The sequence below is a fragment of the Canis lupus genome, chromosome 3 (assembly GCF_003254725.2).
Source record: "Canis lupus dingo isolate Sandy chromosome 3, ASM325472v2, whole genome shotgun sequence".
In the NCBI taxonomy this organism is placed as follows: domain Eukaryota; kingdom Metazoa; phylum Chordata; class Mammalia; order Carnivora; family Canidae; genus Canis; species Canis lupus.
In genome coordinates this window covers 26,241,735-26,264,316 of record NC_064245.1, presented here as the reverse complement: position 1 = coordinate 26,264,316, position 22,582 = coordinate 26,241,735, and the positions used below count along the sequence as shown (strand labels likewise).

Here is a 22,582-nt window from a genome sequence, read left to right as displayed (position 1 = left end):
AATTTGTAAATTGCCTGACTTTTTAAAGGTTTTCACTCCAGGGATCCCTGGGTGGCTCAGCGGTTTAGCACCTGCCTCTGGCCCAGGGCGTGATCCTGGGGTCCCAGGATTGAGTCCCACATTGGGCTCCCTGCATGGAGCCTGCTTCTCCCTCTGCCTATGACTCTCATGAATAAATAGATAAAATCTAAAAAAAAAAAAAAAAAAAAAGTTTTCACTCCATCTTACAGGCTAGAAGCTCCTTTTTCAATGTGACAGCTAATTTTTTAATGCCAAGACGTGGATATATAGAAAGTTCATGTTCAAGGCCTAAGGCCTAAAATAAGAATTCACCTATCTCTAGTGACTAAAACTCAACCTTTCTGAACATCTCTATGTATAAAATGTGATTTGCTTCTTTAAATGTAAATTTAAATTACCTACTTATATGTATATATAATTATTGACTATTTTATTTTGAACTGATTCCTAAAGGCACCTCAATAGTAGTAATGAAATGAACACTTAAAAAGCACAGAATCTTGTTAGCAGTCATGTTAGACCAATATTTCCTACATGTCTTAATCCACTGCAGTTGGGAAAGAAGACCTGATTTAATATTATTTTATTATTCTCCATCCGTGTACCAGATGTTATGCCAGGTGCTTGGAGGAAGAGAAAGGGTCAGCAAATGACCAGTAATTCCCCCACCCTGAGATAATAACTCTAAACATGTTGATAACTTATATTTTTTTCTGCACAGTTTTTAATAAAAATGACATAACATTTTTTAAATTATAGAAGCAACACCTGTCACAGTAGAAAGGAACTCAGACAGTACAAGGGGCACACAACTGAAAACTAAAAGGCTCTCCCCAACACCCTCAGCACCTCTGGCGCGAACCCTAGCCCTGTGCACTGGAGGCAGTTGTTCCGAGGGGGCCCAGTTTTCTTCTGCTGGTAGTTAGACATTACAATATCTGTAGAATATTCTTCACTCTAATTTTAGATTTACTTACTTTAGACTGTATCTGTTGAACTACAAATATGAAGAAATCGTTTATCATTCCATGAGCCTTCCCATTTTTAAAACTATTTTTACTTTTAACCTGTCCAAAAGGTCTCAACACCTGTCCTGCTGTAATTATTTCATTCTTTTTCTTAAAAAAAAAAAAAAGTTTTATTTATTTGAGAGAGAAAAAAAACAAGCAGGAGGAGGGGCAGGGGGTGGGGGGGAAGCAGGCCCCCTGCTGAGCATAGAGCCTGATGTGGGTGGGGCTCCATCCCAGGACCCTGAGATCACGACTTGAGCTGAAGGCAGACACTTAAGCGAGTCAGCCACCCAGATGCCCTGATCTCATTGTTTTTCAAAGGCTAGTTTACAAATGGAAGGACCCAATAGTCAACATTTATGTTATTAGGATATATGTATGTGTTCCATCCACGTTCACTTGAGAGTTCAAAAAGTATATAATCCTTATGGTGTTAGATTGTCAGAGGAGCCTCTCCTAAGCATCCCAGTCTAAAATTCTCATTTCTTTCTAGCTTTTTTCACTTGTTATTCCCTATATCTCATATTTTTCTTTCGAATGCTGTTTTCCCTGTTTGATCTCTTTCTTTGAGCAGTTTGTGAGGATTCAGGGTGGCAAATTTTCTGAGTTCTTAAAAATGTATGATAAGCTCTATTTTGTCTTCATATCTGTTTTAAAAGTTTAATGAGGGGATCCCTGGGTGGCTCAGCAGTTTAGCGCCTGCCTTCGGCCCAGGGCATGATCCCAGGGTCCTGGGATCAAGTCCCACGTCGGGCTTCCTGCATGGGGCCTGCTTCTCCCTCTGCCTGTGTCTCTGCCTCCCTCTCTCTCTGTGTCTCTCATGAATGAATAAATAAAAATCTTAAAAAAAAAAAAAGTTTAAATTAATATAAACTCCCAGATTTTAGATGTAAAGGAATTGCTCCCTTCTAGTTTGGCATTCATTATAAGAAGTTTGATAGCATCTTAGTTTCATCCTTTTGTTATTTTTTTTTTCTCTCTCTGATGTTTTCAGGATTTTTTTTTTTAATTTCTGTCATTTCTTAAATTTTACCAGTTTGTTTTTATATGTCTTATTAATCTTGGCCTTTTGTGGCAATTTTCCATTTGAAGATGCATCTGTTTTGTCTTGTTTTTAAAGGTTTGTTTTATTTATTTATTTATTTATTTATTTATTTATTTATTTATTTATTTATTTATGAGAGACACACACGCACAGAGGCAGAGACACAGGCAGAGGGAGAAGCCTGTGGGGAGCCCAATGCGGGACTCGATCCCAGGACCCCGGGATCATGACCTGAGCCAAAGGCAGACGCTTGACCTCTGAGCCCCCAGGTGCCCCTAAAGATGCATCTCTTACTTCAGTTTAGCCATAATTTCTTCTATGATATTACTACTTTTGTTGTGTCTGCCTTCTGTCCTTCCTAACTAACTGGACAGAACCACCCTCAGAAACTGGCCTCTGTTAAAATGATTTGTGTGTATTTTTCATTTCTGTATCTGTTTACTGTGCTCAGAGCTATCCTTTGAATTTATCTTTCAGATTAAAATCTTGGTCCTCCACAGTATCTAATTTTAATCCTGCCTATACCAGGAGTTTTTTCAGCATTCATATTTTTAATTTACAAGATTTTTTGTCCTCCAGCTGTTCCTTTTTTTGGTAGGCTGTTTTATTTTAAGGCTGCAGTGTTCTTAATCTTTTGAGGGTACAACTAGAGGTTTTATTTGTTTTAATTCTCTTTAGGGAGTTACATTTTTATTCATTTCCTCCATGGCACTTGTTTTGTTGGCTGTTCTCTGTTCTCTTTCCTCCTGTCAGTTTTCCTCAATTCTCCTCAGGTTTTTCTTTAATCTTGGATGCCATCCATCTATCTAAATGGAACGCTACTTCAGGTGTTCTCAGCACTGGCCTGTGCTTCCTCAGCACCTGGGACGGCCTCTTTCCCTAGCACATTCCTCCACTGCATCCAGATGCTTTTTGGTTACCCAGCGTTTGCACATATGATTTGTTGTGACCATTTTCCAGTGTCATTGGTTCCAACTTTGCCAGTTCTCCTGATTGCATAGTTTTCCATCTAGTGTTACTTTTTTCCCCCCTAGGCAATTGATTTTTCCAGTTTTTCACTAGATAACATTTAGAAATATATTTGTACATGCGTTTTTCATACCTCTGTGATAATTTCCATAGTGTTAATTTCTAGAGTGAAATTTGTGGATGGTGAATGATCTCTGACAGACACCACAAAATTGTGCTTTGGGAGACTGTAACAACTCTTGATCTCATCAAAGAATACCCTTTTCCCTATACTCTTGACAGTGGTAGATGTTATTGCTCTTTTTCATCTCTTTGCTAATTAAGGTATATAAAACAGCATTTTATTCTGTTTGAACTTGCATAATATGTGAATATTTTCATGAGTTTTTGTGTGTGAATTGACTCTTTCTGTCCTTTGCCTGTGTGTGTTGGAATGTTCACCATTTTGTTTTGCTTTATGAGAGTCTTTGTTTTAGAAAGGTTAACCCTTTTTTATACATGTTGCAAATATTTATGTTAGTTTGTGATTTGCCCTTAACTTTTTCCTGTGTTTTTTGCTTTACACATATTTTGGTGCTGAGTTTATAAAGCCACTTATCTACCTATCCAGAGATTAAATTTCATTTATACCTCTTGGTATGTTTATTATTATTATTTTTTTACACTAAACTTTGCTTTTAAATCCATATACCTTTATTTTGGAATACGGTTTGAGTAGGGGCACATCTGTTTTATTTTGTTTTCTGAAATAACCAGTTAGCTGACATGTTTTTTGTAGATTGATCATTCATCCTTTCCTCCCTTCCTGATTAGAAATCTCTCCCTTGTCATATACTAGATGGTTTATACGTATGTGTGTGTATCTTCCTAAAAGTATCTTCCCAAGAGCATCCTACAGTTCATCAGTTCATGAAATTCTAGCCAGGCCACTCTGTTACCCTACTGTTTCTAAAAAACTCTTTAAGTATAATACTTAAACTATTGTATTAAAATCCTTTTTAGTGCTTTCTTATTATCATAATTCTCTTTTTTAAGGTTTTATTTATTTATTCATGAGAGACACTGAGGGAGGCAGACACAGGAAGCCCGATTTGGGACTCTATCTTGGAACTCCTCCGGGATCATGCTCTGAGCCAAAAGCAGACACTCAACCACTGAGCCACCCAGGCGTCCATTATTATTGTAATTCTTGAGAATCAAAGACCCTCCCCCCAACATTTGCCTTATTAGAGCATTTTGTTACCAGCTAAAGATTCATTCTTTTTGTCAGCTTGCAGCTTGTCAGGAGTAAAAGCAACCTTGTTAAATAGGGATCAAACATTACGATTGTAAAGAATTCAGAGTGGTTTCAGAGATGGGAAAGTTTAACCTTCTTTGTGGTGAGGAGAAATTTTTTTTTTTTTTGGAAATATTAATAAACATTGAAAGTTGCTATAAATAACAGTATTATAGAATGCTGTGAATGAATAGAATGCATTCTGGTGGGCAGCCTGGGTGGCTCAGTGGTTTAGCTCCGCCTTCAGCCCAGGGCCTGATCCTGGAGACCTGGGATCGAGTCCCATGTCAGGTTCCCTGCATGGAGCTGGCTTCTCCCTTGACCTGTGTCTCTGCCTCTCTCTCTCTCTGTGTCTCTATGAATAAATAAATAAAACCTTTAAAAAAGAGAAAAGAATGCATTCTGGGTTATAAGTTAGCAGCATTTCAGAAATTAGGTCTTATAGTTATCGATTTTAAAATGGATAAAATTAAATCACTTTCTGTAAAACCTAACTCCATCTAAGGGAGACTTATCATATATGGAGTTAGTTTCTAAATAATATTGATTCTCCTAAGGGTCTATGGATCTGTGGAGAAAACGTTGTACTCCATCTTCCCTGCCCAGTACAAGCAAGGCTCCAGCCCAGAAATGGTTAAGGCTGGATTTCACCATGATTTTCTCCAGAAAGAAAAGGTACATTATGCTGCTGTAGGTCATGTGAATTATTATAGCAGAACTACATTGATGAACATATTTGCTGAGAAAGTAGTTAACCAGAACTCACAAAGCTGGTTAGTGGGTCGAAAACCTGATTTCTAGGTTTTGCTATTAAGTGCATGACCTTGAGTGAGTATTGCTTTTATGCTTCTCTGCCCCTCCCCTGTTACCCCCTTCCCTGCTTTTTTTCTTCAGAATCTTTTTTTTTTTTTTAAGATTTTATTTATTTATTCATGAGAGACACACACACACACAGAGGCAGAAACACAGGCAGAGGGAGAAGCAGGCTCCATGCAGGGAGCCCGATGTGGGACCCGATCCCGGGACTCCAGGATCACGCCCTGGGCTGAAGGCAGGCGCTAAACGGCTGAGCCACCGGGCTGCCCAGATCTTTTTGAACTAAATAGGCATTTTCCTAAATGTGTTCTGCAGACCATTATTGCCACAGGGTTCACTGGGAGTTTTAGGGGTTCACAGTTAAATGAGTTAGAGAAATACTATCTAGTAGATCTTTCTCTAAAAAATGCACAATGTCGAGTAGAATATTAAAGGATCCTGGAAGTCTTACAGGGAAGAAAGAAATCCTTACATCTTTTGCACACATGCCATGACACCCTTAAGAACTGTGTTCCATGAAGTTCACTTTAGGAACCTGTATTAAGGTGTCTGAGATTACTAAACATCTATGATTCTAGTAAAAAGTTTTAGCTTACATAAATAAATTATTTCAACATGGTACTATAATTTGTAATACACTGTGAGATCTTCTTAAGGAAATACTAGAGGGTGCCTGGGTGGCTTGGGGTTGAGCCAACCTGCCTTTGGCTCAGGTCGTAATCCTGGGGTCCTGGAATTGAGTCCCACATCAGGCTCCTCGTGGGAAGCCTGTTCCTCCCTCTGCCTGTGTGTGTGTCTGCCTCTCTCTCTGTGTCTCTCATGAATAAATAAATAAATAATTTTTTTTTTCTTTTAAAAAAAGAAGGAGGGCAGCCTGGGTGGCTCAGTGGTTTAGTGCCGCCTTCGGCCCAAGGCGTGATCCTGGAGACCCGGGATCAAGTCCCACGTCGGGCTCCCTGCATGGATCCCGCTTCTCCTTCTGCTTGTGTCTCTACTTCTCTCTCTCTCTCTCTCTCTCTCTTTCTCTCTCTTTCTCTCTCTCTCATGAATAAATAAATGAAGTTTTAAAAAAAATTGTGCAATCTAACCAGGCTACCTTTAAAAAAATAAAAAATAAATTTAAAAAAAGAAATACTAGAAAAAAACCCTTTAGTTCTATAATTTTCTAGTACTCATGAATTTTTAAACACAGAGAAGCATTATCTTTCCCTGTGAATACTAAAACTTTGGCTTGGAATGATTGCTCAGAAAATAGGGTCAGAGGTTTCCCTACTTTTGGGGAGCTCTGTCTAATACCTCAGAATCTATCCATAGTCTTTCTACAAGATGCACTTAGATGTTAGGTACTCTTTTATATCCAACACGTATTTTCTTTTTTTTTTCTTTTCTTAAGATTTTATTTATTCATGAGAGACACACACAGAGAGAGGCAGAAACACAGGCAGAGGGAGAAGCAGGCTCCATGCAGGGAGCCCGACCTGGGACTCGATCCCGGGTCTCCACGATCACACTCTGGACTGACGGCGGCACTAAACCGCTGAGCCACCCGCACTACCCATATTTTCTTTTGTTTAATATGATTTCAGCTATTATTGGCTCAAAGTATATAGACCCATAGGGATGCTTTATGGTTCATAAAGTAATACGTGGCTTCCTAATAAAATGCAGAGGAAAAATCAAGTTGTCTTCATCTTATTTGTAGGATGGGTGCTGCAGATAACATATATAAAGGACAGAGTACCTTTATGGAAGAACTAATGGACACGGCAGAAATAATAAGACAAGCAACATCCCAGTCCTTAGTTATCCTGGATGAATTGGGAAGAGGGACAAGCACCCATGATGGAATTGCCATTGCTTATGCTACACTCGAGCATTTTATTAGAGATGTGAGTATCTTACACACTTTTTTGTATGTGAATGGGGCATAGTATACAGATTGTTTTTCTGGCCTCAGCTTCTCAATATTCAAAATTATCTTTAATTATTATAAATGACCCTATACCTTCAATCGACTGTTAAAACTCTATACATTAAACTTAGATGGATTGGCCCTACATCATTTCTCTAATTTTTTTGATGTGTCGTCTTTGCATTTGCTGAAGCAAAATAAACGTGGTCAGTATGATAAAGCCTCTCTGACAGTATTTCCACCCAGATCTGTTTCTTTTTTTCTTTTTCTTTTTAATAAATTAATTTTTTATTGGTGTTCAGTTTACCAACATACAGAATAACACCCCCAGATCTGTTTCTTAATATCCTTGGCAAACTAATTGCAGGGACCCCTTCCCCACCTACAACCCAGTCCTTAAGGAAAGAACAAAAAAGGAGACAGAGCCATTTGTACCTGTGAAATTCTTTTTTCAGTAGTATCCTATAGGATCTCCATAGAAGGCCTTTGATCTCATGTTTTTGTGTCTTTCTGTTTCACTCCTTCAGTGCATATCTATTTTTTCCAGAGTGCAGTTCTGAGCACCTCAGTGTGAAGTTTTGTTTGTGTTAAAGTCTCAGTTTCTGTCATCTCCATCAAACACTCCCCTTTATTAACACACTCCCCCTTTGTTCATTCTGGTCTCTTCCTTTCTGTCTCCTTGGCACTTGCCCTGAACCTTATCTGTTCTTCAGTTTTTCTTTCTCTTTTTGTTCTCCATTTTTAAAACATTTTTCTTTTTGTCTTTCCTCCATTTTCATTTCTTCCTCTCTTCCTTACATAACCAATAAAAACATATTTTTTACTCCTATTTCTTCGCATAACACAGAATGCAGAAATGAACTCTTTAAACTTCTATGGGTTTCAGTTTTTTGTTTGAATTTTTAATTAGATTATATAGTTAATGATGGCATGTTTTCCACTTTAAATAACTTTTCATTTTTCTTTAGAAAACTCTTTATTTGCAAAAAGAGCTCAGGAACATCTCTCTAATTATTGTAGAAACTACATACCACAGGTTCAATAAAGTCCTGTTACTGCCTCCAAAGCACATTTTAAACATTGAATTAAGAGCCTTTAGGAACAAATTGTGACAGACTGAATTTGCCACCTCTGAGTTTGATTTCATTCTTCCTACTCTATAGCTGCAGATCAGTTACTATGACTGCATAACAAATTACCTCAAGACTTAGTGGCTTAAAACAATAATAATCATCTTTTATATCTCTCATGGTGCCTGGAGGTAAGGAGTTCAAGAGCAGCTTAGCTGGGTGGTTTTGGCTCACGCTCTCTCCTAAGGTTGCATTCAAGTTGTCAACCAGGGCTGGTGTCATCTGAAGGCCTGACTGGGGCCAGGGGATGCTCTTCCAGTGTGGCTCACCTTTGGCTGGCAAATTAGTGCTGGCAGTTGGCCAGGGCTCTCACTTCCTTTTTCCTTTGGACCTCTCCATAGAGCTGTTTGAATAGCCTTACAGAGTGGCTTCTGGCTTCCTCCAGAAGAAGCATTCCAAGAGGCCAAAGTATTTTATGCATTGATGACAAAAATGCATTTCATGACCTAGCTTCAGAATCCACAGTCATTACCATCATACTCGTTTGAGCACAAGGGCGAGCCTTGATTCACTGTGAGAAGAGGCTGCTCAAGAGCATGAACATTGGGAGGTAAAGAACTTTGGGGCCATGATAGAGGCTGACTACCAGAAACAGTTTTTTAAAGATTTTAGCAATATTTTAAAGATTCATTTAAGAACCCTCAGGAACAAATTATGACAATTAAATTTGTCACTTATGTTATCATTGCTTCTATAGCGGGGTTTTTTTTTTTTTGAGTTTTAAATGTTAATGAAGAAAGTGTTATTTTTAGGTAAAATTTATATTAGAGGTAAGTCACTGAAGAGGATTCTTCAGGAGCAAGAATATCCCTTTTATAGATGAAAATCTGTATTTTCATGGTGTCTTTTGATTGCTGGGATGGGGAAGTGATAGCAGTGAGGAGGAATGAGGAGGCTGTGTATTGTGGCTGCAAGCTGAAAGTGGCCTTGAGGAGAGCAGTGTTGTAACCCAAACCCTTTGGTCTTCTGGTGAGAAATGCCTGTCAGTTCAGGGAAGGGGCATCATGGAGACACCTGGTCCAAAGATACTTCAGAGCAGATTTTAAGAGCAGCTCTTCAAAGAAATCTTGCCTTAATAGGTTTATTGTAATTGTTATAAGAGAGAAGGCACATGTTCTGACTTTTAATGAGGTGAATGGCAGATGAATCAAAACTGAAGTTCTTTGATTTAATTACCCTCTTCTGATTTTTATTATTTTTAAAAAAGATTTATTTATTTATTATAGAGAGAACATGTGAGCAGGGGGAGGGGGAAAAAGACTCATCAAGCATACTCCCCACTGAGCATGGAGCCCAGTGTGGGGCTCAATCCCAAGACCCTGAGTTTGACTTGAGCTGAAATTAAGAATTGGCTACTTAACTGAGCCACCCAGGCACCCCTTCTACTAATTTTTAGACCAAGATTTGGTGTTAACTTCTTTTAAGATTTAAGAAATTAGGGATTCGGGCATCCCTGGGTGGCTCAGCGGTTTAGTGCCTGCCTTTGGCCCAGGGCGTGATCCTGGAATCTCGGGATCAAGTCCCTTGTCGGGCTCCCTGCATGGAACCTGCTTCTCCCTCCTCCTGTGTCTCTGCCCCCTGCCCCTCTCTCTCTGTCTATCATAAATAAATAAATAATAAATAAATAAATAAATAAATAAATAAATAAATAAGGGATTCTAGAATACTTAATGTGTGCTTTAAAATAATACTTATTAAAGAATCCATAAATCCATATTAATACTAACAAAACATATAAATTTTAAAATGGTGGGGGTAGGGTGGAGAAAAAGAAAGCTGATTTTTACAGAATGCCAGCTAGTAAATACAGAGAGAATTTTTTTTAATCAACATTTACTAGTTACCACAGTAATAACAGATTCAGGCAATGATGATCAACGATGGTAAAATTTTGAGATGGGAGATTGTTGGATAAAAGGGTATTCACATAATATCAAAGTATTACCCCACAAATTATTAACTGTGAAGGAGAAAGATGTCAATATAGTGAAGAAATCTTCTGGGTGCTTGTGTAAACCAAATAAACAAATTTAGCCTCCCTAATAATGGGTCAGATTTATATCATGTACCTCCTGATATGAAAAGAGTACATAAAAATGTAGTGGTTCTGGCAGTAAGGTTTAATCTTATTAGGGGAAAACAGCCAAATCCAAATTGAGGCACATTATACAGAACAACTCCTGTATATTTCAAAACCATTAAAGACAAAAAAGAAAGGCTGGGAACTCTTTTATTTATTTATTTTTAAATATATTTTAAAGATTTTATTTATTTATTCGTGAGAGACACAGAGAGAGGCAGAGACACAGGCAGACGGAGAAGCAGGCTCCATGCAGGGAGCCCTATGTAGGACTCAATCCTGGGTCTCCAGGATCACACCCAGGGCTGAAGGCAGTGTTAAACCACTGAGCCACCCGAGCTGCCTTGGGAACTCTTCTTTAGATTGAGGAAGACTAAAGAGACATGACCAAGTGCATGGCATACATGATCCTTGATTTTTTTTAAATATTGGAAAACATATATAAAAAAATATTACTGTGATGCCTGGGTGGCTTAGCAGTGAGCATCTGCCTTCGGCTCAGGGAGTGGTCCTGGAGTCCCATGATCAAGTCCCACATCAGGCTCCCTGCATGGAGCCTGCTTCTCCCTCTGCCTATGTTTCTGCCTCTCTCTCTCTCTCTGTGTCTCTCATGAATAAATAAACAAAATCTTTATTTTTATTTTTTTTAACAAAATCTTTAGATAAAAAAATATTACTGTGACAGGCAAGGAAATTTGTGGATTAATGTTCGGTAATAATATATCAATGTTAAATTTCTTGAGTATAATAACTTTATTCTAGTTAGTAGAAGAATATTTTTGTTATTAGAAGATAGAAGTTTGGGTATTTAGGGATGAACTATCATATCTCCAATTCTCAAATGGTTCAGAAACTGTGTGTGTGTGTGTATGTGTGTTTTGGCAAAATAGTTGATTGTCTAGATAAAGAATATATGAATGTTCATTGTACTTTTCTTGCAGTGTTTATGAAACTTTGAACTTAAAAGAAAAAGTTTTAAGTAAAACTTAAAAATAAAATAACATTTATTATGTCTTACTGTTTTAGGTGAAATCTTTAACCCTCTTTGTCACCCATTATCCACCAGTTTGTGAATTAGAAAAAAGTTACTTACAAGAGGTGGGTAATTATCACATGGGATTCTTGGTCAATGAGGATGAAAACAAAGAGGATCCAGGTATGAAATACCGCTTACAATAAATAAAACTAAATGTTGTTGGTTTTCTTTTTGTTGTTGTTGTGTTGTTGTTGGTTTTCATGTTTGATAACTCAAAATTCATGGGTACATGAACTTAGTGCTTGTTAGAAATAAAAGCTGTGGATGTTGATTATAAATGACATTTGTCTGAATTCATTTTCTCTAAGCTTAGGGTCAAGTAGAATTCACATTTATTTTTGCCATCTCTGAGGGCTTCTCTGGTCTTTCTTTACTCATTTTTCTACCAGAAAAAGATGGGATCAGGGGGATGTGTAGGTTTTACTCTTAGATTCGTCTCGGGAAAAATGCCCTGACAATCAAGTATATTAGTCATCTTTAAAAATGTCTGATATATTTCCCCAAATATCATCCCCATTATTCTGTAGTGGATGTATGTTTTATCTTAACTTGACAGGGAAACTGGATCTCAGGTCAAGTGGCTTGCCTGAATGGGGCACCAGGGTGAGGGCTGAACTGAGTCTGGAATTGTAGGATTTGCTCACAGATTCTTTTCTACTCTGCTAGAACTGGTATATGGGACCTACAGTATTTTTGCTAGCCTTTCCACTGTTTACCAATGTCACAGGAATGAGACATTTCATGGGAAAGAACACTATTAGCCAATAGAAATAAATTTAAGTGCTATAAGTAATTTAGTCAGTTTTAGTATAATTTTATTTTCCTGTTCAGTAGTAATTTTTTTAAGCTCCCAGCCTGTGAGCCAGTGATCGTTTACACAGTTGGTGTGCTATAATGGAAAATCCATTACCCAAGACACTCCAGAGTCCAAATGTTATTTTGGAAAAGTACTAAAGATGGACCTGAAAAAGAAATCAGGCAGCTGGCCCAAATAAAACAAAGCACTGGACCTGAGATAAATGTAATGTTAGGCAATCCTTGCCTCTCACCACCATGCGGTTTTGAAAAACACATCATAAATTCTCTCATGGAAGCAGTTTCATGTCTATTAATCTGCATCCAAAGTGACAGGAGGAGCTTATAAGCTAAGACCCAGTGGGATAAACAAGAGTTCACCAGCAGGGAAGGGTCAGTGATAAGCGTTTATGTGAACTGACTACTAAGCTGTAAGTGTTCTGACATTTTATCTTATGGATTAAAATTTTTATTCATAGACATAATTTTAAACATTAAGTGATGCTAAAAGGCTCATGCTAACAGGCAGTAGACCCCTGCTTCTGTGCCTTCACTCCATGCCTCCTCCCCATCCAGTCCCAAGGCAGCTGCTTTCAGCTCTTTCATTGCTTTCTTCCATACTCTAAATAATAGGCTTATCTGCCTACCTCTTGGTTCATCATCATGACACATTATTACTTGGCTTCTCATTGTGCTGGATGGGAGTGTTCAACCTTTCCTGCTCTGACCTCCCAGTGTACTCATTCCAGTTTCCTTCCGTCTCATTCCTCTTCATAGTTTTCACTGTGACTGCCAGTAAGTATCGCTTAATCATAAGCCAGGTATGAGGACAAGTGCATTTTCTTTCTTTCGCAACTTTTTTGTTTTTTGTATTTGTGAAGGTAACAATCGCTTTGTTTTCACTTCATTCTTTTATTTGAGTCTGTATCTGACTCTCCCTGTACTCTCAAATAGCTTTGTAAAACACCTCTCTAGACATTTTTCCATGTGATTGAACTACTGATTCCACTTTTTCTCACTGGAATCATTCCTCCTGGCGCCCTTTGTCCTACTCATTTGAACTGGTTCCTCCCTAGGCCTGCTGCACAGCTACTGTCCTGAGACCTACCTTTACCATCATCCTAGGAATTCTCTTACCTCACATTCTGTCCATTTGTTTGCAGGGAATAGGACATGTGAATTCACAGGGGCTCCAACATAAGAATATAAATAATCTCATGGGATGCCTGAGTGGCTCAGTGGGTGAGCGTCTGCCTTCGGCTCAGAGCATGATCCCGGGATCCAGGATCAGGTCCCACATCAGGCTCCTTGCAGGGAGCCTGCTCCTCCCTCTGCCTATGTCTCTGCCTCTCTCTCTGTATGTCTTTCATGAATAAATAAGTAAAATCTTTAAAAATAAATAAATAAAATAATCTCACATTACAGGGACCTCAGAGGAAGGGTGGCCTTCGGCTCCTCTCCTTTGCAGCTCTCCAGGCTCGATCTTCCTGCCCTGCTGGCTTTATCATGAGGCTTACGACAAGGTGGCTGCAGCTCTTTCATGCATGAAACCCAGAATTGACAATGTCCAAAGGGAAAAAAGGGATCAACATTTTCTGTGACTCTTTCTTAGGGGTCAGGGAACTTTTCTCAGATGCTCACTAGCATCTGATCATTGTCTCATCTCCTTTTCAGAATTGAATCACATGCTCACTTTTTTTTTTTTTTTTTTTTTAAGATTTTGTTTATTTACTCATGAGATACAGAGAGAGGCAGAGACATAGAGGGAGAACCAGGCTTCCACAGGGAGCCCGATGTGGGACTTGATCCCCGGACCTGGGATCATGCCCTGAGCTAAAGGCAGATGCTCAATCACTGAGCCACCCAGGCGTCCCACATGCTCACTCTTAAACCAGTTCCTAGAAGTGACAGTGACAGGGATGACTTTGATCAGCCTAGATTAATCAAGATCAACTTTTGGAGCTTGGTATGAGGACATTATCCCCGGAGTTAAATGGTCAGTGAATTAATTCCATATACAGTCAGGGTTTTCTTAAGGGTTGGAAAAGATTTTGAATAGGCTACTAATAATATTAACTAAAGGAAGTAAAAGTTTTGAGATTTTGCAGGAATGAAAACATCTCCAATATACCTTCATACTTGATTTATAATTTAGCTGGGGCTAGAATTTTTAGTTGGAAATAATTTTCACTCAGAATTTTGAAGCACGGGTGCATTATCTGCTTACTTCCGTGTTATTCCAGCTACATCTGTGTTTCTTCCATTACCTCTAAATCCTCTGCTGTCTGAATTAGAGGCCACTGCATAGGTCATCAGGCAAGCACCCCAAAGACCTTTTGGATGGCTTTTAAGATACTATGCTGTTTCCCATGGAGGTAGGTAAAGCAGTAGACCAGCAGTAAGAAACATGTACTTTATTCTATCCCAGTCTATAAAATCTTGGACAAGTTACCTAACCTCAGCCACCTCTAAAATGTTAGGAATCAGTCCCAAAAATGACTTCAGAGACTGTTTGATCAGCACATATTTCTTTAATAACTGCCTACAGAAGTTTGGCTTTCAGACAACTTTTGCTTAGTTCCCCTGTAACAAGCAGAAACATGAATTAATACTTTCTCTGACTCTGAGTGTCAGAAAAGTTTTTCAGTAATATCCATCTAGGAAATGGTTGGTTATAGCTTATAAGTCCTCACCAAGAACTTTTAGTTACCATCTTCTCTGCTATCTGGCTCTGTCTCCACATTTCCATTACACACACACTCACACTCTCTCCCCTTCTCCCTTCTAAGAGGGATGAGGGACAGTCCTGATGCAGAATATAACTCTTAAAAACTCCCTAACATGAGGGGATAGTGCCTAGGTGTCTGTCAGTTGAGCATCTGACTCTTGGTTTCGGCTCAAGTTGTGATCTCATGGGTGGTGGGCTCAAGCTCCGTGTCAGGCTCCACACTCAACACGGTGTCTGCTTGAGATTCTCTCTCTCGCTCACTTTCAGCCCCTCCCACACCCCACTCATGCACGTGCTCTCGTGCGCACACACTCTCTCTCTCAAACAGATAAATAAATCTTGAAAAATAAAAATTAAAAACCTCCCTAATGTGATTACGGAAGAGTGGTCACATTATTTTACCTTGATGGTGTGAGAACTACCATAATTAGTACTACATGGAGACCAGGATATGATGACAAATTCAGCAACTGTTTGTACTATGTTAAGTTATGCAGAGCGATATAATATTTTATATAATTTAGCTATAAAATATATTTATATAGATATAGGTATATTTTATAGTTATATATAAAAAGTGTCCTATAGCTATGTATACATACTATATGTTATATATATAAAGCAAAAAAAGCCATCAGCGAAGCAATTTTTAACTAAGGTGGTTTTGTGGCATTAGTGGGCTTTCAGAAAAGGATAGAAGGATGGATGGATGGATGACAAATGGACAGACAGATGAATGAATTGTTTTTAGAAAGACAGCATGGAGGCTAAATTATAGAGGAGAGGAGAGTCTGGAGGTAGGTACATCAGTTAGAACTAAGCCCGTTGAAGTGATAAAGACTGTTTCTTTGTCTGAAGGTTGAGAAGAGATTGCTTTTCTGATTGCCTGCTGCTCTTCACTTCATTTTTGGTCATGTGAGCATCAGAGAGTAACAAAAATTACCGAGGTTAGCAGGCACTGGTTTCTCCACACTTCTTTCCCAGTCTTTCCACCCACCTCTTCACCTGTTCTTTGTGTTCCTGGAGTTTTATTTGGAGGCAAAAGGTATTCTTAGTGCTTTGTAATGTGAGTTTTAGTCTGTATTCCTGAGAGTGCCAGCATTCTTTCTACCTCCCACTTCCAACACCCCGCCTTAGAAAAGGGTTATTTGTTGCTGAATTCTTAGAGGAGGTTAAAGAAAATTCCATTATCCTTTTTCTCAGTTACGCTTTTTGGTTTTTAGCTGATAAAAGAATAAAGCATACACATTTATCAAATGACATACGAGGAAAAGCTCTTGATAAACTTATAATAAGTTTATTAGAGTCTCAGAAATCATGAGAAATCTGGTTCATTTTGGGTATTTTTGCAACATGGTATAATTAGATTGAATTTCATTATAAAAGCTGCATAATCCTGAGGTGCTTTAGATTTATCAAAGATTAAACTGTATGCAGCTTTGTCTTTCTATTATTGTGCTTCATTATACCCCAATTCTTTAGAAGTTTTTAGTTCATGTGTATGCATTTGTATGATGACAGCCTGGGTTTGTATGATAGCCTAGGTTCCCCAGGAAGCAGATTCTGAGATTTTTATGCCAGCTGTTGACTAAGAGTGCTCTCGTGATCAATACCTGAGGGCAGGACTGGGTAGAATGAGGCTGTGTTGTGGTCATAAGCTTCAGCCAACCCTACAGAGAGCTCTGAGGTGGTATTGGTCTTTTTGAGTTACCTCAACTTCGGGTGAGGGAACCTCCCTTTTATATGCTTTATTAGCTATTGTTGCATAACACATTACCCCAAAATATAGCTTAAAATAACAAATACTTATCATCTTGTCATTTCTCTGGGTCAGGAATCAAGGGGCAGCTTAGATGGACAGTTCCACCTCAGTTTCTCCTAAAGCTACAATCAAGATTGGCTAGGTCAGTCATCATTTTAAGGTCTGACTGGGGAAATTTACTCTCCAGACCTCTTACGTGGCTGCTGGCAAGCCTTAGAATACCTACTTCTAAGTTCACTCATGTGGCTGTTGGCCAGAGACCTGTTTCTTTCCATGTGGGCTTCTTCCTAAGGCAGCCCACGGTATGGTAACTGGCTTCCCTCAGAGCAAGTAAGCAAGAAAATGAAAGTGCCTGGGACAGAGGTCACAGTGTTTTGTAATCTCAACTCAGAAGTGACAACACATCATTTTTGCCATATTTTATTTTTTAGAAATACGTTGCTAGGTCCTGCCCACACTCAAGAGCAGAGAATGACACAGACATTAACACCAGGAAACAGGGGTCTTTGGTGGCCATTCTAGAAGCTGCCGACCAGGGGGCATCTGGGTGGCTCAGTCAGTTAAGTGTCTGCCTTTGGCTCAGGTCGTGATCCTGGGGTTCTGGGATGGAGCCCCCCATCAGGCTCCCTGCTCAGCAGGGAGTCTGCTTCTCCCTCTGCCTCTGCCACTCCCCTCCTTTCTGCTGCTTGTGTTCACTCTCTCTTTCTCTGTCTCAAATAAATAAATAAAAACCTAAAAAAAAAAAGGGAAAAAGCTGCCTACAAACTCCCGTAGCAACCAGTCACAATGCAGGCAGCTCAAGACAGGACATGACCTCAGCAGACCTCTTCTTAAGCTGAGGTGACTCCCAAAGAGGAGATTCAGCTGAAGACTGGGCTGACAACCTTCCTGACAGCTGAGGCAGTAAACCCTTTAGTCCTAGTGGGAGCTGAGTGGAACTGAACAGCATCCGCTTGAATATATATAACTTAGTTAACCCAGTATATTTAATAAACCAGAATTTCTCACTCTTCTTATTTAAACTGTGCAACATATTATATTTCCTTATGTGTTTTTTGGTGGTGTTTTGTTTTTAGCATTCTTAGAAACATCTCTTATGTGTGTTACTTTACAGAGTGTATTATTACATACAACACTGTTCAGTAACATTCACTGAAATAACACTTTTTTAGTCTGTTTTTAAAGGAAAAATTGTATTGTGATTCAGAATCATTCCTTTTCTGATAATAGCTGTTCAATTGAAATTTCCTTTTTTTAAGATTTTATTTATTTATTCATTAGAGACACATAAGCAGAGGGAGAAGCAGGCTCCATGCAGGGAGCCCGATGTGGGACTCTATCCTGGGTCTCCAGGATCATGCCCTGGGCCAAAGGCGGCGCTAAACTACTGAGCCACCGGAGCTGCCCTCAATTGAAATTTTTTAGCAAGCAGCAGAAAACAAAATAAATCTTTACCTTACACCAAATCAATGTTAAAAATCCTTTTAGGTGGAAGGGAAGAGGTACATGGCTGGCTCAGTAGAGTATGCAACTCTTAATCTCAGTGTTGGAAGTTTGAGCACCAAGTTGGGTGTAGAGAAAACTTAAAAGCAAAAATCTTAAAAAAACAAAACAAAACAAAAAAAACTTTTAGGCGAGCTACAAGATCCTAAATCCAAGAAAATTTTCAAAACATTATCTCCCCTTTTCCTAGATATGCACAGTTGATAAATAGAGCCAAAATGTGATTAGGAACAATGTGGTTTTTGTTTTTTGTTTTTTTTTTTTCAGATTGTAAATTTTAATTGAGTGAAGTTGTAAGAACTTATCTGTCTTATTTAATCTTCTACTTTGAACTTTCAGACCTAATCTCCTTTTTCTCCTTTTAATTTATTTATTTTATTTTGTAGGTGAAGAACCAGTCCCTGATTTTGTCACTTTTCTTTATCAAATAACCAGAGGAATTGCAGCAAGGAGTTATGGACTAAATGTGGCTAAACTAGCAGATGTTCCTGGAGAAATTTTAAAGAAAGCAGCTAGCAAGTCAAAAGAGTTAGAAGGATTAGTAAATATGAAAAGGTCAGAATGATCGTGTTGCATTTTTTAATTTATAAAAAACCTACCAATTTGTCCAAGGAAGAGGAGTGTCCCGTAAATGAACATCAGGTTTACCTTTAAGCATCTCTTCAAATATTCTGAAACATTTAATTAAAATAAAATGAAAACAGATCTTTGAAAAGCTCATGTGAATTCAGTCCGCCTTCTCTAGTCAGATCTTTATCTGTTAAGTTGCTAAATTGGTTTTTCAGTCCTTTTCGAAAGAACTAAGTTAACTCCTTACTGTGTACCAGCATGTTAGTTGCTTAAAACGTTCAGTTACACAACAAATTACTAAAAGAAACCATGACATTTAAAACCTTTAGAATACTTCCTTTACTCACATATGGCATTCAGAAATTAAGAATTCTTCAGGACATAAAAGAAAATAATAATATTATATAACCACGTACTCATAGTCCATATCCTCGTGTCACTTCTATTGGGGATTGTTTGTGGCAAGTTTTTCATTCTGAACCATCTTCGGGGCACCCGGGGAGCTTCGTCGGATGCTTCAGACTCTTGATCTCAGCTCAGGTCTTAATCTCAGGGTTGTGAGTTCAAGCCCCCTGTCAGACTCCACACTCACTGCAAAGTCTGGAGCCTACTTAAAAAGAAGAAGAAGAACAGCTTTATTGGGGCACCTGTGTTGCACAGTCGGTTAAGTGATTCTTGGTTTTGGCTCAGATCATGGTCTCAGGGTTTTGAGATCAAGTCCCCTGTCAGACTCCGCACTCAGTGCAGAGTCTGCTTAAAGACTCTCTCTCCCTCAGCCTCTGCCCCTCTCTCCTCCCTCCGAGATGAATAAATAAATCTTGAAACTACCTTTTGTCACCCTAGAATGCTATGTGAATGGAATTTACCTTTTACTCTTGACACTCAGCCAGTATGTGGTCAGTGTATTGACTAATCTTAATATAAATCTGAAGTATACTTTGGAAGAAAGATAGTCCTAGGAAAATATCATATTAAAAAATGATGAGTTACAACCTCCTCCCCCCCCAAACATAAGATTATATTATAAAATGACATAATCTCCTCATCCATCTCCTGCCAATTCCTGCACTCCCTACAAAGTCTGATATGCCTGGAGCAAGACATTACTGCCCTGATTGATAGCCATGTGACCACAAGGGAACAGATTGTTGGTCAAAGAGAAAATCTTGGTCACCATCCTATAAGAAAAATTTTTAGTCCTGGAAATCATTACCAAATTTTAATATTGAAATAGTAATACCTAATATTAGTTAGACAATTACCAACTTGTATCCTGAACTACAGTTGTATGACCAACCTCTCCATTTTTCCTCTTGTGGTTCTCCACCTTGACACTCTATACTTTTCAGTGGTAAATGGTCATTGACCAAGTCCAAAGTGCTAGATTACTATAAATGACATGTAGTTTCCTCTGTTGACATTCTTTTTTGGATCATTTCCACAATACCAAATTAGAAAAGTAATTATTTATTATGAGAGTTTAAAGATAAGCCCTTAGTTCTCACAAAGTCCAAAGACAAACCCTCTTTTGTTATCTTATTATTATTTTTCTTTTTCCTTGGAGAAACTAGAATAAAACTTCACTACAAAGGTGTGTGTGTGTGTGTGTGTGTGTGTGTGTATACAAAACAGCAATAAAATATCATTTATACTTCTTGCTGCTGTATAGCCTATATAATTCACAGATTATGATATTTTAACTCTTCTAACTACTGTGTGACATTTTGAAATCTATAATCTTGACAAGATAGAGAATTGTCAGAAGAGATTGCATTGGGGTAGAATCTGATCATTTATTAGGACACTATATTCATTATTTTTGCCTTTTTACTGGAAGTAGTGCTTATCACATTAATTCCATTGACGAGATCAAAGGAACCAAAGGGAGTTTGTAAATTTATGTGAATTTGTGATAAGTCTATGCAGTCATTGTTCTAGTTACTACTATTACTATATACAATAGGTAATGTGTTAGTTACTATTTTTACGGCTTTACATATATTATCTCAATCTTTATGATAACCTTGTGAGACATAGGTACTGTCGTTACCCCATATTGTAGTTTGGGGAAATGAGGCAAAGCAAGGGTAGGAAATCAACCAAGACGTCAGGGTCCTATAACTAGTTAGTGGTGGAGCAATAACTGGAACTCAGATACTCTGGCTCCAGACCCTAAACATTTAACTGCTTGGTCTTCTACAGAAAAAAATAAGTCTGTGTTATGTTGGCATTCTGCTCTTTCATTAGCTAGCTTTACTTTATTAATCAGTTTCACTTTTCGTCCTGTGAGCACACACAGCCTGAGTTAGAAGGGAAACAAGCTAGGTTCTCTCCTCCTTGGAGGTAGTAGTGGCAATCAGCAACCTCAGTCCTTGATTATAACAGTGTCACCAGAAGGCTGATTCTGGCACAACTTTCTAACCACAGAGTCCTGCTTGGTATTCTAAGGTGATAGATGTTAAAAAAAAAAAAAAAAAAAAAGACATTTATTTGAGAGAGAGAGAGTGTGTTCATGCAGGTGTGCAAGCAGGAAGGGCAGAAGGGGAGAGAATCTCAAGCAGAACTCTGTGCCTAGCATGGAGCCCAACGTGGGACATGATCTCACAACCCTGAGATCACGACCTGAGCCAAAATCAAAAGTCAGATGCTTAATCAACTGCACCATCCAGGTGCCTGTCATAGACCTTTTGTAGCTTTCAGCCAAATGTATTGTCCCCCAACAATTTCATTTATAAAATAAATCGTTTTTTTTTTTCTCTCCAGGAAAAGGCTAAAGTGTTTTACAAAGTTATGGATGATAAGTGATGGAAAAGACCTGCAAAAATGGACAGACGAGTTTGAAATGGAAGAAATTTCAGACTTCTCTTCTTGATTAAAATGAAGACTACATTTTTTAACAAAACATGGAGAATTAAAAATACCACCTGTACAAAACAACTCTCCGTAACAGCCTATCTTTGTGTGATGTGAGCATAAAATCAGAACTATGGTATATTCCTATTGGAAACAAGCCCTTTGTGTAGAAAGACTATTCAGGTTCTTGTCATCCTGACTTTATAAGAGTATCAACAGTTTTGAATATTAAGACCTCTGTTCTCTAAGTAGAAGACTTCATGAATAGTAAGCTTACATAAAATCTGGCCTCCTAAATGAAGCCCAACATGAACTTTTAGAGAGTGATAGAAAAATCTGATTCATATTTACTTGTTCCAGTTCAGATTAATTTGCACCTGGGTGAGAGGTCTAGCAGAAATATACCTTTTCATTTGAACTAAAGTAATTTTATAATGCCACCAGTTTATTCACTATAAGCATAAGAAATTTTGATAAGAAATAGAAAAGATTATCAGGCTTTTAAAAGTAGAGCATGGAAGGAATAAGAGCATATGAAATTTGAAAAAAATACTGTCACAGTTTTAAGCAGTTTAAAAATTATTGGATGAAATTATTTGTGATTCAGGTAATAAACATTAATGAATACTTGCTATAAATAATGATCTTTTTCCTTGTTGAATTTTGGGTTTTTCAACTATCTGGCAGTTGCCTTTTTTTAGGCTTAATTATGGAACGGAGGTTGCTGTTCCTACCAAATTTACAAAACTGAACTCATTTATTTTGGACCTTTCTGTTAATCAGTATAGAAAATGTATGATCTCCCTGGTATCAAAGTACACAGTTTTGTTGATAGTTAACAACACTCCCTCCTGCATTTTTAGGTTGACTTATGTTCATCTGTGTCCCTGAGGCTTTTACAGCACTTACAGCCTGGCTTCTCATATGTATGTGTTTTCTGTTTGTAAAATTGTTAATTTACACAAAGGCTCTCCCCCACCCGTTTGGTATTCCTGCTTGTTAAATGTCCTCCACACATATGATGGACATATTTCCAACTCCTGTAGTTTATTTCCTCTAGTGATCCTAACCCCTGG

The 22,582-nt window shown here is 38.3% G+C and overlaps 1 protein-coding gene across 6 annotated transcripts in view; it reads left to right on the top strand.

Annotated features, from left to right (window-relative positions):
* MSH3 (mutS homolog 3) overlaps window positions 1-22,147 on the top strand; it is a 184,905-nt gene extending 162,758 nt beyond the window's left edge. For 3 of the 6 annotated variants that reach the window (XM_049108323.1, XM_049108322.1, XM_049108325.1), the window contains 4 exons: window positions 6,840-7,026; window positions 11,286-11,415; window positions 18,470-18,638; window positions 21,417-22,147. In XM_049108323.1, coding sequence (XP_048964280.1) covers window positions 6,840-7,026; window positions 11,286-11,415; window positions 18,470-18,638; window positions 21,417-21,525 — 595 coding nt within the window. In that variant the 3' untranslated portion in view covers window positions 21,526-22,147. Of the gene's footprint in view, window positions 1-6,839; window positions 7,027-11,285; window positions 11,416-14,333; window positions 14,466-15,676; window positions 15,768-18,469; window positions 18,639-21,416 lie in introns of those variants that run through there. The other 3 variants (XR_007409758.1, XR_007409757.1, XM_049108324.1) reach the window with 3 other exon arrangements.
* Window positions 22,148-22,582: the final 435 nt, after the last annotated feature.